Here is a 15,597-nt window from a genome sequence, read left to right as displayed (position 1 = left end):
TTAGATCTCAAGGGGTTGGTATATATATTATACAAGCAAAGAAGAATAGTTTACTTGAGTTCACAATTCTACAATTTTTTTTGACAACTGATTCAAAAGTGAAACAATCTTTAAATCGTGTGCAAAACTCTTGCTTGGTTTTCCCTAAATGGTGTTTTACAAAGTTTAACAATAAAGATGTTCTTAGTATAAAGATAACCACCATAGGCAGAGAAACACGTGGAAGAAGTCAAGGACATGTCACAGTCTTCATGACAAGAATTTTATTTTTTTATTACATTTTGCATTAAATTAAAGAGTTTTTTCTTTACAACATACATTAAGCTGTGAATCAGATGTTAAGGAAGTGGAGAGAGTAGGGCAAAAAACTTTGTGACGTCACAATATCTTACAAGCTTACAAAGTTCAAAAGATTGAGAAGTTCAGAAGAGAGTTGATTTGCATCTAATAGCAGTGTATTATAACAAGGGTGAAAGACAAAAAAGGCACACACCAAAGAACCTCACTGTCCACAGCAGCCTTCACAGTCAAACCCAGTCCAGTCTTTAAAGTCTTCAAACCCCACTGACATCAAACGCTTGATGTTACAGAAATGCACCCACAGCTAAATGTACTCGTCTAAACAGGATGTGGACATTTAACCTCGTGAACTTGACAGACCCTGATTCTCATGTTCACATACTGTGTGGACACAGCAATTCTCCGAGGCGAAAGCTGCTACAACTGAACATTTCAAGACAAGAAATATTTAGTTGGAGATCAGCAATATACCAGGCTTGGGAAAGTTGCTGTGTCATGCACTTTACAGCACACTGGAGGGTATAAATAGGGCCTCGTAGAGCCCAGTAACCAGCTACAATGAAGTGGTTTTCTGGAGAAGTTTAAACCCCTTCATACTAATCTTGGGTCCTTTGCACTTTAAAGATCACAGGTTTAGGTATTGGGATGAATGTCTCAATTTCCCCCGGACTATGTTCCTGAAGGGGCACCCTCCTCTGGGCTCGTTTGACCCTGTCATTTGCAATAAACCCTGCAAGCGTTTATGTACAAGTTAGTCAGGTCACAGATCCTACACGTTCATTCCCACGTTAGCTGTGGATTGAGACATAGTTGGCTTTCCTCCATTGAGAAACATAAAATTGCATGATATCGAGTAAACTTTTACCTATCTACACATACAACACTAAGGGAGTGCTCCATTGATTTAAGTGTTGGGGGTGATCAATGAAAACCCTTAAGTAAAAATGTCAGATTAGTCAAACTTTCAGCCATTCATAAGGCTTTCATAGGGACAGTTAAAGAAGCAAAATCAAAACTAAACTTCCTCCATTATTTTTCTTACAAAAAGGGGTTAAACAAGGTCAATTTTTTTTTTTAATATTGTTTTTTTAAATATCAACTTTTCTCACAGGAACCAGCCTGTTTTTGCAACTGCCTAACAACTGAGTGTTACGATGCACACAAGAAGCCTAGAACTGTGTTAGTACATTGGGTGCTTATGTGTATCTCACACTGTGCATTTGCTAGTGTTGCTTTATTATTGCAGTGCACCAGCAAGATACCCATACACTGGCCTTCTCAAGTAACACATGTTAATTGTTCGGTTAATCAGTCAATTGACCATTACTCCAAACCAACAGACAGCAAAAAAAAGTAAACACAAATACCAGAACTTTTAAATTGTATAAAATATAAAATCAAAAACACTCACAACGTCTTCATGGACACTGCCAGCACAACATAAAGGGTTGCTTTAAGCGCATTGATGGCACAATCAGAAATGAACCACAAAGATGTGTGTGTGTGTGTGTGTGTGTGTGTGTGTGTGTGTGTGTGTGTGTGAATGTTTGTGTGTGTGTGTGTGTGTGTGTGTGTGTGTGTGTGTGTGTGTGTGTGTGTGTGTGTGTGTGTGTGTGTGTGTGTGTGTGTGTGTGTGTGTGTGTGTGTGTGTGTGTGTGTGTGTGTGTGTGTGTGTGTGTGTATAAGAAAGAGTGAAAGAAGAGAGGGAAATCCTTCCTGTCTTCCCTCTCGACTGTAAGTGTGTAATGTCTAGGGACCAGAATTACAACAATAACACCTACATTCTTTAATTGCATTTTTATCAAACCAGGGAAATATCATGATGTAAGAAAAATAAAAAAATACTACAAGGAGACAAAGTTTACAGCTATTAAAGAAAACATTGTCACTACTTTAGGGTGTAAGGCACAAATGTACATGTGGAAAAAGAAGCAGGCAATACAGATGTTTATGTAGATTCATTTTCTACCTGCTAACCTGCGTGGCGCTGCTAGTAAAGACGATATGTTCCTCATTTGCTAGCAGCGTCACTTACAGCTTCCATTTTGTATGTGTGTATACATATTCTCGTACTGTTGCTGCAGCTGCTTCTCTTATATTTGCAACATGCAACAGTGAGCTTTGATAAAACCGGTAAGCCAGCAACCAATGAGGACAAATGTTACTGACTTACACAAAACCACAGTGCTGATAAAGAGGGGATGCTCATTGGAGGAGTGAAAGGGTGAGATTTAGGAAGTCTTTTTTATGATTGGTCTAAAACAATGGATATTCTGATCCATGAAGGTAAAAGTCCCTGTCTGGCACAGTTTTAAATAAATATCTCCTCCTCCTCTTCACAGAGGTCACATATATCTCAAGCTGCAGGCCCCACTGAGTGAACAGTAAGACCTTGTGGATTTTCAGTCATCAAGAAAGTTCTACGGGCTCCAGTTTAATGACTTTAAATACGTTTTTTTCTCACACTTGATTAGTTAATATTAAAAGATCTCTTCTCTGTCCCCTCTCTCTCTGAGGCTTAGAAAGTCTTTTTTTTTAAAAGCACTTGATAAAAATAAATACAACAAGCTATTAGTATTAACAGTCATGTGTGATTTAGTAACCAGTACAGTAGAGGATTCCTCTTGCCCAGGCTTTCAGGCAAACCCAGGCAGGACTTGATTGCTGTAACACTGAGAGGCTTTTTCACAGCTTCTGACAGAACTCAGAAAAGCCGTCTGTCCTTACAGTCCAAGCTCAGTCTCTCTGAGTGCTTGCTCGCACAGATTTCCCAGTCCTCAGGGTACTGTACAACGATTAATCTCCAAACCCCCCATCCTGTCTACTTGTGTGCTTTCTTACCACTGTGATATCAAGTTAAGTCCCGGTGGCAAAAGACACAACAAACAAGAGAGCCAACGTCTTGAATGCTACAGGGATGAAATATTCAGGACAAGCATCATCTTCTCTTTCAGTAGCACATGTTCCCATGTGTGTTAACAGAGTAACAGGGAGACAGACAGAGCATGAGCTTCATGACGGCAACAAATGACGACAACCATTTGTATAATATTTACATATTTATAAAAAAGAAAGTGTTTCTTAAAAAAACTGTGTTGCATTTTTCACTGTACTGTACACCAAAAACAAAAAAACACTAAAAGAAGATGCAAGTTGTACAGTTTCCCTGTTTTTTCTCTCTTTCAGAAAGAAAACGTTCACTACTGTCCGATCAGATTGGACTGGTTCGCTAACTAGCTGACTATGTGCAGTCACTGGACTTGACTTTTGTCGAGAGTGAGACTACGGAGGGTTTGGGAGGGACATCAGGCTTGAGATATTTGAAGCCCGTTCGTGGCAGTGAACCATAGGAGCTCATTCCAGGGTGCCGTGACAGAGATATGCCGTGTGCTGTCATTTGTATGGAGTCCACCCTCTGAGGGGCAGGGGGCGGAGTCTCCACGCGGTTGAAACTGTGATGTCTCGCCAAATGGGAGGAGTTAGATGAGTTGGTGTTATGCTTCTTGAGGACAGACGACCCAGAAGCCCCGGATGCTGATCCTTTCCGGAGCCCGTATACTGATGAGTGGACCTCCAGACGTTTTCCCATCTGCGGGACGGCCGGGGGGACAGAGAGAGAGGCCTCTCGTTGGGGCACACGTGGTGGTAGCATCCCATCTGGATCCACCATGTTGAGATTGTGAGAGGGGCCTTTGACTGTCTTGTACTCTAATGTTGCCCCCTGGTCATCCATGACACTGTGGCCCATGCTGAGGTCACTGTGGTGGGGCTGCTCCACGTACTCGTGCTGGTAGGAATGCTGGTGCTGCTGTAGGTGGGGCTGGAGCTGGTGCTGATGCTGTGGCAGAGGCAGCACCACCACACTGGGGATGTGTCCCGGAGATGCCCTCAGCGGCAGGTCTGTGGAGATAACCGGGGAGCCCATCGCTTGCATATCCTTGGTACAAGCGTTGATGAGGTTCTGGTTCCTCTCCCACTCCCGGCTCCCCCGGCTGGGCTTCCGACGCGGCTGCATGGGGGTGGATTCAGGTGTCGGCAGAGCGGAAAGGTCCAAGTGGTGCTGGTCAGCTTTTATCAGCATCTTCCCATTTGGAGTCAGTCTCCCGTTGTGCATCAAAGGGGTGAGGATTGCCTCGGGGCGACCGTCTTTGGCCTGTGTCTCGAACAGACCCGTCAGCTTGGTCACGCTGTTCATGGAGCCGCGGCGGGAGTGGAGGTGGTGGCTGTCCTTTTCCTTGCGGCCTGTCAGGTCTGTGTCTCGCCGCCGGTGGTCACAGACACAGTAAACAATGATGCCAGAGAAGATGGCGCCCATGGCAAAGGCTAGGATGACGGCGATGGCCAACAATGTCACGGGAACGAGCTGGTCACGACCCTTCTGGTAGCTTTCACGGATCACACCTGCAGAGAGACGTGGAGATGACATTCAGACTGACAGACTAAAAGAATGAGAGATTAAACTGATGCTGCTGCTAGGTGTTGTGGGAACTTCTAAGAAAGATGCTGTAGGGAAAAAATGCTTATTATTAAACCAAAAATAGAAAACGATATTGAATTACAATAATCAGAAGACATTTTCTGGATAAAAAGATTAGCGGTTTAAATCATTTAGAGAAAAACATGCAAATGAAGATGGATTTATCCCATCATAAGGAACACCTTTTCAAAACGAGCACAAATGGTAGCTTGAAGTAGCAACATTGAATATTTGTTCTGGAAATCCAATTTTCAGCTGAAAACATGTTTTGGAGGAATGCTTATGATTCACATTTTAAATCCTAGATAAAAGCCTCTGCTGAAATGAAAAAAGATATGAGTGCAGATAAAGGCGCCTGAAATACCCAAACCCTTTCTTTTCATTGATGCAAATGGGAGACTTTTCATAAATCTTGGATCCAATCTCATGAATCGCAGAGAATACATTAAAAGCATCTGATTAGCCGTTCAATCCAATGAGCTGTGTCATCAGTGTCCTATGAAAGTGCTACTTTCAAAGGCAGAGAAAGAAGCGATGCGATACGGCCAAATTAAAAAAAGAATTCAATAAAAGAAGCTATCAAGTATTCTAGCGTCGGGAGAGTGGGAGCAGCAGGTTGCGCATGATGAAATGGGGTCAACAACAATCAGCACACACATACACACAAATGTGGACGTATGCACCTCCCACACACACACTCACAGATGATAACTTACAGCCTGTTGATGAATGTGGACATCTAATGCAGCACTCTGTTCCCTGGGTTAAACACACCAGTCCCAAGCAGAGAGATTTATAATGCATTCACACATGACCTGTGGCCAACACAGATCAGTTACCACAGACAGAGGATTAGGCAGGTGGGCTCTATCATGTAAAAATCTCCCACAGTGCACTGCTGCTCTTGATTGCGTGACTGGGTTACACATGTGTTCTCTTATCACAGTATATGTTATTCACTATGCAGCGAAAATGTGTGGATTATTTTAAAAAATCTCTTTGCATGCTGTTTTTGTCTCGAGGTCAATGTGTAAAGCTGTAAAAGGCTAAACAGATTTCATTCAATCCGGATAAAATAGGTCTATAACCTGATATTCATATGAGTGGAAGGAATCTAACTGCACAAAAATGCTTCTATTATGTGTGCGTCTCCTCTACAGAGAGATCTGTTTGCAATAAATATATATTCCTGCTTTGTGAAAAATATGATTAGTATGACAGGAAAGGATTTGCATAATGGTAGGAAAAAAAACATTAAAATAATGTTTGTATAACTTTACCTATTTAATGTCATATTTTCTCAACACCAAAATCACTTTTAAAAGTCAAAGGAAAATGGTAATTTCATGTGTGTGTTCTGTATGCCCACACTAAATTGGCAAAAGAAGTCTAAAGAGTACTCTACCACTTAGTTGCAGCTTCACAATCACTTTTCATGCAGATTCTATTACACGTCTTTCAATTTGCTTAGAAAATGTCATAAAGAAGATGCCACAAAATGAAGTGTTAGTTGCAATAATTCTGTAAAATCCTGAAGGGGCTGGGTAATCATGTTTAGGCTTATCAACTCGTCTGTGTAACCAAGGACGCACTTGGAGAATATCTTCTTTCAAGACATAACACAGACACAGAGACAACATGATAATCTGTTCTCATGGAACTGAAATCCAGACTCTCCTAAACTAACATCCATAATCCTCGCTCGCTGCAGTCATACTTCATTAGTCCAAAGACATGACTTGAATCACGTTTTTTTCCTAGCTAAACTAAAGCACTGAGCAATTTCTGAGACTCTGCTTTGACTTTAAAGCTCAACCTGGATATAAAGAGGAGTTACTTTTGCTCAGATCATTCCTCATTCATTGAACAAACAAATCTTCACTTTTCTCTTTAATAGAGTGCTGACGACATGCAGCTGAGCCGTAATTCATTTAGTGTTAAACAACCGGTTTAAAAATGTCTCTCGTGTCCAAAATCGTTTCTTATCAAGGACGTGCCCAGCTGTTCAGCTAGTGTGAGAAGTGATGAGTGCTATCTGCAGTGAAGCATTAAGGGGTTGACATGTGTTATGCTGTGGACTCAAGTGACCAAATGGCGGCTCTGTCTGATGATGCATCTGCTTCCCATTGCATACAGTAACTTCTGAGAATGAGAGAGATACTTTTTCTCGCTGCTATCTTTCATTTTGTCTTTGCCTGGATTTTTTCCCCCACATTCTGCTTCTTCTTGCTTTTACAGAAACAATGAATCACTTTTTTGACTTGACTTCTTTCACACTGTTCAGCTTCCATATGGTAAGTGTTGTATTCAGTGGAAACTGGGAGGCCTTTAATTATAACCTTGTGGTCTTTGTGAGTTATCATCCTTTGGCAGAATCGACAATGGTGAGCATTTGAGAGCTGCTGGGTTAAGCGTTTTGTTGAAAGAAGGACAATGAAAGAAGAATACAGCTTCACTTGAATTGAGGTGAGGAGCCTTGAACATCTTCAAAAACCATTTGCTTAGGAAAATGAGAGTGCAAGCATAAACAAATACTTTGGCAAATCTTTATTTTTTCCATAATCCTTGTTAAATATAAATACATTCATCAATCTCTGTCTATGGTGCTTACATGCTGAACTACAGCAAGTCAAAACTGTTATGAATTTTCATGACAGTGAATTTATTGCTGCTAAAGGTTAACTTTCTTCGACCGGGAATTTGAATTTCGTTTTGAATAACAAAGACGGTGGGGAGCAAAGCCAAATGTATGTTCATTCTGGTGGAGGAGGTGAGCTGTGGAGCTAGAGCTTTGTCTTCTATTTGAGGTTCTGGAGCTGAGGTCAAAGCCCTATTTGACCAGCTCTGCATGGTTCTTTCTCTCTGTGTCCTAAAAGAAAACTGCAAACGTTTTTTTATTTTTCTCACTTATTCTTCCCTTCCATCCATCACTCATGCCTGTCACACACTTCCGGAGGATACTTAGCCCAGGGCCTTGGGCAAAACATAAAATAATGAAAAGGGGAAACTTTGAAGACTCCCATCTTTTATGTGACGAATTGTTTCTCATCCTTACATCAAAGAGAATAAGAGTAGCCAAAGAGGACAAGTAAACCATCTCTGTCAAATCAAAGGACTTCAAGGTGTTGAATAAAGGTAGCCGCCCCGCTTATTTTTTTTCAACTTTCACAATGTGACCTTGAAAACTATCAAAGTGTTTCTAAAATAACCATATTTGTTTGCTTCAGACTCATCCTGTTAAAGTTTTGCTAAACAGTGATTTATAATCTTATGGTTTCCATTCATGCCTCGCCTCAGAATATCTTGCAAGCCTTCCTGTAGTTCGAGACTTCTCTCAACGTTTGAATTGATTCGATTTTTTGCTTCGGGCCTCAACATTCAGGTATTAAACACATATCTCAGATACTCATATATCTCTCGCTGTCAAAACCGCCTGGGTGCAACACTTACTTTTAAATCAGAAACATTGTAATCTGCTGTGACTAGAGCCTGTGAAGGCCCTCTCTCAGTCCGCCACACTTTGACTCCCCTACACAGAGTTTAATCTCTTCAGAAGCACCAACTAAATTGAGCCCACAGGCAAGTCTTTGTGTTGGTGTTGGGGAAACTTCAAAGGTAGTTAAACATCACAGAGGGGTTGCGGAGAGGGCCCTAACCTCTGACAACAGGCCGTTACACAAAGACGCTGTCTAAAGAATGATACAAATCTTAATCAGACTTAACTGCTCACACTGACATGTCACTTGTTGAAAGGCAGAACAGTGGACCTTGACAACCAATGGAGTAGAAAGGAATATGAAAGGAGGAGAAGAATAAGGCCACGTTTACACAGAGACGAAACGGGTTGTATCCGCTACAGTTCTCTATCGTATGGACGGTTCGTCCACACGAGGACGTAACGGAACCGCGGAAACGGAGGCCTCAAACAATAACGGCTCCAAAGGTGGGTAGACTATCCTATCTAGTAGACTATACTATCTATACCAGGGGTTGGCAACAGGCGGACCGCGGTCCGGATCCAGACGCCGACCTATACGGACCCGGACCTATAATCAATACATTAATAGGGGATTTCAATTTTGACAGGGCGATTCTATTTTAACCGCCGCTGACAGGGTGCGAAAGAGACGAGTGAGCGATACAGGGAGAGGAACACAAAAGAAGAGATGAGAGCGCGGCAGAGAGAAGCGGAGGGGAAAGTGAGTGAAGAGAATAATTTGGGATACAGGGAGAGAAGACGGAGAGGAGAGTGAACAGGCGTGTTAGCGGCAGACAAGGAGAGACAAATAATTACACATGGCGCTCTCCAAGAAGAGGAAAGAGGACAGTGAGAACAGAGCTTTTAACCCTGAGTGGACTCAATCATGTTCATCCTGCCCACTGGGAGCTCAGAACAAGCTTGTCTCAATTGTTCAGAGACCGTGGCACTCATTAAAAGTGCCAAAACGCCACTATGAGACAAAACACAAAGTGTTTGACCAAATATTCCCTCTCAAGTCAGAACTGAGGTCACAAAAAATAAGTAGTCTCAGAGCCCAATATGATCATTCGACCAGGATCAAAATTAAAACTAAATATTGTTCCAGGCAGAGCAGGCTAACCGAGGCTAACCAATGAGTCTGAATGTGTGTATGAGAATGGCCCTGGCACAATTTCAGCCCAGATTTAAACTCCTGGCAGGACAAGCTCAAGCTCAATTCTCGCACTGAATTAAAAAAAAGTGAGTGAGGGACTGCAATATAAGAGGGAAAGAAAGAGAAACTTTAAAACTGTTCAATTGTTATGATGTGTAAAGACTGATATTGTTCTATAATCGTCTAAAACAGTTAAGTCATGATGTGAAACGGTTAACAAAGAAAAAGAGAAACTCAAGCTGCTGCTACACTTTACTTTATTTATCTAAAATTAAGCACTTTTAAGATGCACACATTTTCAAAAGCTATTTTATTTATTTTCTCTAATCTATTTTTAAATGCAGCCCAAGAGGAACATTACACATATCCACATTTTACTGTATATCTGTAGAGTTTAATGTTAATTGACAATAAATATTGTTGTTTTTGAATTGTACTTTCTTTATTTGATTGGCTGTCAGTTGTTGATTACATGCAGACGTTGATAAAGCTACAGGCTACTTCAATATATATCACACTAATTAATGAAGCAAGTTAGACATTTTGATTTTCCGGACCTTTGCATGGGGAGATTTTCTCAAACTGGACCTCGTTGAATTTTAGTTGAATACCCCTGTCCTATACGATCATTTTCTGATAACGATGACGCCATAGCCGCGCCTCTCCCCACCTCTGCTGCTCACCCCCGCGTCACCCGCGTCATTGCTGATGTGTTTCGCCAACAACAATGGCGGATCACAGGGTTGCTTTCGTGCTCCAGACGCTACTGACCATTCTACAGATGTTAGTGCAAAATCTACAGCTCCTCTACCACAACCATCAGCCACAAGTGGACAGGGAGAACTACATGAACTACATGTTGCTAAATCCACCGCGGAGAATAAACAAAGGGCAACCATGCTCGGGGGATCTTCTTCGCTGCTTTTGGTGTATTTTGTGGTGGAAGTACAGCGCCACTTACAGGCCCGGCATATGTACTACAGCGTCTCCAGCGGTCTCGTGTGGACGGACACGTTTTTTGAGCCGATTCCGTGTGGACGGAAGACTTTTTTGATATCGACTAACGTTCGTTTTTGTTTTCGTCTCCGTGTAAACGTGGCCTAAGTTTTTACTTTTACTCTACAGCAGTGAGAGCTTAGGAAACTTCCTGTATGAGTTCAGGGACTTGGTTGTTGTCATCTTTTAAAAAGGACATTGCTGTTTAGATGATGACAGCAATTCATTAAATTATATTTAATCCCCGGTTAGGATATTATCCCATTAAGTCTTGTATTTGTTTACGCTCGAGAGGCACTTCCATTAATGGTGTTATTCAATCTTAAAGCATTCATCAAACAATCAAGAATCAGTGAACAGCATACTGATGAGCCAGTAAAGATATAATTAAAGCCGTAATTATATAATTCTACACCTCAGGTATTAACACAGATGTACTAAACTATCCACCTCCGCGCATACAAACTGTAGTATTTAATACTCGATGGAAATCAACCTGAACTACACGTCCCTGGGAACATTCATCATCAGCTGTTAGATGACTCAAATCGACATCAGCACTGTTAGTATTAATGGGTGATAGACTTGATAAAAAGCGCTGCCCAGCATGATTAACACAGCTAAAACAATTAATCCAATTATCCCTGTATTTCACTGCTATCACATGTAGACATATTGAAGACAGCGGCTCCCTGGCAGCATTAGTTGGTAGTGTGAAAAAATGATACATTATAATTAAAACAATGGTGGTAGTAGAGGGAAAATTGTGTTTTTTTCTTTCTTGTTCTATAGTGTTACCTCTAGTTAACATGACTTTTGTCATGCTACGGCGGCTGAAAATGTGTTGCAAGTTTCTGACTTCTATGGGTGACTTTGTTTTGTAATTCATCCAGTTATAAATGCCAGCATAGATAATCATTCATAAATGTTTTAGTAACAAACGTAGTCCCTCCAGAGAACAAAGACTCGGCTTGTATCTACTTGATGAGCGGCTGACTCATGGACATTATGAACGTGACCATTTCAATTCAGTTCAAAGCTGAATAATGACAGCTGAATGTGGGCTGGACAAGCTTCAAAAGCACAAAAGGAAGAGCTGCTGTGATATAAGATTCAGTCTCATACGGCGAAAAAAAGAGAAAGAAAAGCTTTTTGTTTAAACCAGCAATGGCAAGAAGTCTTACTAAAAAGAATAACAGAACATTAAAATGGAAAAGTAAGCAGAATATGTGTGGAGAAAACAATAGCAGCCTGAGAGAACAATAAGCTAATCAGTGCAGGAAATTATGGTATAAAGCTTGACGTCATTCAGGGAAGTGCGTAACACCGGGAAAACATCCAGTCCACTGTTTCTATTATGATTCACAAAGAGCTGCGAATAATTAATCTGCCTCACAAAGGACTATCGCAATCTTTGGCCAGTAAGAAACAAATCCTGCTGTTAAGACACTAATGAAGGTGTTATAATGACAGGAATATGATTTCTAGGATTACTTAGCTTTTTTTCCATTTTCTAAAATGTATTACTCCAGTCTTATAAGACCACCTCAACAACTTTAACCTAAATCCTGTCATCCTTTTTTATAGGATTACTCTAAATCCAATTTTTTTTGTGCAAGGACATATGAAACTACTATCATTAAATTACCCACAACCTTGCTCTTATAGGCTCTTGAAAAAAGCCATGTGCAGCGTCTGACAGTGAGCAGAGTTCATGTTAAAATAAAGCATCTACTGTAATCTTGTCGGTTCTCTTCCAAGGATGAAGATTTCAAAGGAGAGAAGTCTCCATAAGCATACCACTAAGAAATCCTTCTTCTGGCTTTTTCTTTTTTAAATAACGGTGGATTAAATAAAGATGTAAGGTAATATGTGATGGTTTTACACTGACCACAAGAGAATAGGCTACTACCACATTGATTCTGATCCCGCTGGCACTAGTTGCTTGTTTTGGTTTAGTTTGCAGAGCCAAAATGGGGTAAATCAGTGGTTAGACAAACCCTTACAAAATACACAAGTTTACTATTTCGGGTTTTTCCACAGTACAGGCTTAACTTTATTTGCAAATTCATTGTGTGTATTACGTTCATGCTGTTCATCACTGTCCAGAATTTGACTGTTGGAAAAAAGCAATTTCTCTGGTAGTATTGGACGTATTTGACAGTTTCCCCCTATAACTACAAGTAACATTCGAGACTGACATGGCATCCCTTATAATAATGGTGACATTTCCCTTCAATTGTCTTCCATAAAGTGAGCTGAAATGAATGATGAGATTATCATGGCTTTTTGGCATTAAAAAAACAGCACTGCATCCCTGTGAGCAGGGTCATTCCCCCCCTCTATCATACCAGCCTCACTTTAGCACACAGGTGTCAGAGAGCTGAAAATAACCCTTGCAAAGCAGCTGTCAGACAGTCGGTATAATCGTGAAATCCAAGAAGGGAAATAATCTCTCTCAATAAAGTACCAATATTTTTTGTCAAATGGCAGAGAGATATCATCAAAATGCCCTGTTTTGGAAACATGAGGTTGGAAGAAATATTATTTTTTCTAAGATTTCAATTAACAAATTATGTTTCTGTCTATCGAGATGTAATCACTGAATTGTCTTCACTCAATTGACACTTGTGACTGCACCTCCTGTAAATCATAAAAAGTATTAGAAACAAAACCATCTCAGCATACAATCAGTAATACTGAATTGGCTTCCCAATTAGACCGTGGTGAAACACTTAATGGTTACCTGCACTCTGCTGACACGCAATGTTTTTCCTAGTTCAGGAAGTGTGACGTAAAAATAACACAAGTAGCTCTGGGTTGTTCGGGGTGTATGATAGGCGTACAAAATGCAGTGCCTTGACACCACAGACTGGTGTTCAAGATCCTGAGTCCTGAACAACAAAAGCACTTTGGTTTAAATCAGGCAAAGATTGTGGTTTTGGTTTCATTTTAATAAAGTGAACACATCCTGTCTCATGCATCAAGTCACTACCAACTTTTCAATAATTAACCACAACACATCTTTCCCTAACCTTAACCAAATACTTTGATAGCCTCAACAAAACCCTAAAATAAAGATTAACCATGATTTTATTGTTATGAGCACAAATAAAATACCATGGCAGGTACCATTTTGCGAAAGTATCAACATTTGTTTGCATTTGTTTACATTATCTTTATGAGACAGGTTTGCACCAGACATTGTTCCACCTGAGATTAATCAACGTAGCTGGATAAACATAAAATCAAGAACATAGACTGTTCAGGGATAGAATTGTGGCCTAGTCTGACAACACATGATTTAGAGGGATTGAGAGAAACACCGTTGTTCACTGGGTTCAGCTTCAATATCTCACTACATCTTATTTCCTCTCTTATTCCCCGTTCTTCCATCTCGCTTCTTGGATTCTGCCTTTCAGTTTTCCTCTCTCCTATCTCTGTGCTCCATCCCTTATAACCTTCACTGCTACATTATTGTCCTGTTATGTTTAATACATCTTTATCATGTGTGTGTGTCCCTTTACTCTCTCGCCCTCACCCCTCCCTCATTTCCCAATGTCTCTCTCCCCCTGTTGTCTCTCTCCATCCCTCTTTTGTTCCACCTCACCCCTCTCCTCCTACCCTGGATAGCTGCTGTAATGAACCCATAAATTGGAGCAACACAGCGGTGGCTACAGGTCGGCTTGGGGGAGGTTGGATATAGGGATGGGGGGAGAGCTAGAGGGGGGAGCAGGGCAATGATTCTTTCCTGCAGACAGGGGAAGAGATATGACTCCAGTTGGAGAAGAGACAGACAACATGGGGAGAGATGGTGGAGGAGGAGAAGGTGCAGAGATGGAGGAAGAAAAGAGACAGATAAAGGCAGGGGGGAGGGGTGTTGGGGGAGGAGGCTCCATACATTGGTTTCAGGAATGAATTTGCACTAGGTAAGGTATAGCCTTGGAACATGCCACCCCAGTCAGATGAGAGGTCCTGTGGAAGGGAGACTGATCACAATGGCAGCAGATGGACAGTAGCAGGGCTGGGGATTCAGGGGAGCAGGATATGAGCAAAGGGGGGAGGTTTTTGGTAGGGTGACAGGGGTGCAGGAAAATATAACAGGGACAGATGAGGGACAGACAAGCACACAGACAGACAACCAGACACCAAGCTCAAATGTACTGTGAAACACAAGCGGCCACCTGGCAACTGCGATGGTCCCACTGGAATTTGGGATAATGATGGTGCTGGGTGCTAAATATCATCAGTGTGTGAATGCTCATCACTTTGCAGCATTTATAATTACTCTGGTGGTGCCGAGCTAATATATATTGGCAGCACTGTCATATTCATTAGCAGATAAGATTCCACAATGTCTCATCTGTAAATGAAAAAGTTTGGAGTAATTGTAATTTCTTTTTAAATCACAAACAAGCTTGCAAACGACTCCGAGCCAATACATTTTCAGTCAAGCATAAACGTTTTTGTTTTTTTAAAACTAATTCTCAGAGATTGATGGTATGGTTAAATGTCTATCCCATATTCCTTCTGTAAAATAGGCTGCATGACTCTATCTCGGTTACATTGAAATGCGGAGAAAATTAGTTGTTTACTTAGTTTCCGACTCCAAGATAATTTCTCATATATTGATTCCAGTTTAACTTTCACATACGCAGTTTACTAAGTTTTTACAGTACAGTTGACACCTGAAGCCAATATAACTGAGGGCGACAGGAAGGAAGAGAAGGCAGGATGGGTGGAGCGGGATATGAATACTGTTGACTGTGATGCTCAAATTGCCATGCTGAAAAAGCATTAAGCTGCATGAAGGCAAAACTGTGCTTAATACCATCAAAGCAATCAAAGCCAGGAAAAAGGCAAATGTATAAATAGCAGCAAAAAAAAAAGCACAGTCTCATTTGAAGCCATGCAAAATATCAAGAACTGCTCACAAGAAACCAACACAAGAAAATCAAACAAATGTCATTAGAGCTGTAAAAATAGAAAAGAAAAAGACATAAAGAACGTTGAGCTGAAATTGAAATAGAACTGATAAATAGTGAAACAAGCTGCAAAAGTGTCTTGTAAAAATCATAATAATAATGATCATACAGAAAAAAACAGCAGGAAGCATTGTTTTGAAATGTGAAGCCCTGTTGCAGTTACCTGAGCTTGGAATGCCCACACCCCCCCCTAATAATAAGAACA

The 15,597-nt window shown here is 41.0% G+C and overlaps 1 protein-coding gene across 2 annotated transcripts in view; it reads right to left on the bottom strand.

Moving 5' to 3' along the window:
• Positions 1-246: 246 nt before the first annotated feature.
• The window catches only part of sema6a (sema domain, transmembrane domain (TM), and cytoplasmic domain, (semaphorin) 6A), a 105,451-nt gene continuing 90,100 nt past the window's right edge, over positions 247-15,597 (bottom strand). For both annotated transcript variants that reach the window (XM_079689167.1, XM_079689168.1), the window contains one exon: positions 247-4,701. In XM_079689167.1, the coding sequence (XP_079545293.1) occupies positions 3,542-4,701 (1,160 nt within the window). In that variant the 3' untranslated portion in view covers positions 247-3,541. The remainder of the gene's footprint in view (positions 4,702-15,597) is intronic.

The sequence above is a fragment of the Notothenia rossii genome, assembly GCF_949606895.1.
Source record: "Notothenia rossii genome assembly, chromosome: 6".
Lineage (NCBI taxonomy): Eukaryota > Metazoa > Chordata > Actinopteri > Perciformes > Nototheniidae > Notothenia > Notothenia rossii.
Note: the sequence above shows the minus strand (reverse complement) of the source record. Positions and strands in the feature narration are given on the sequence as shown.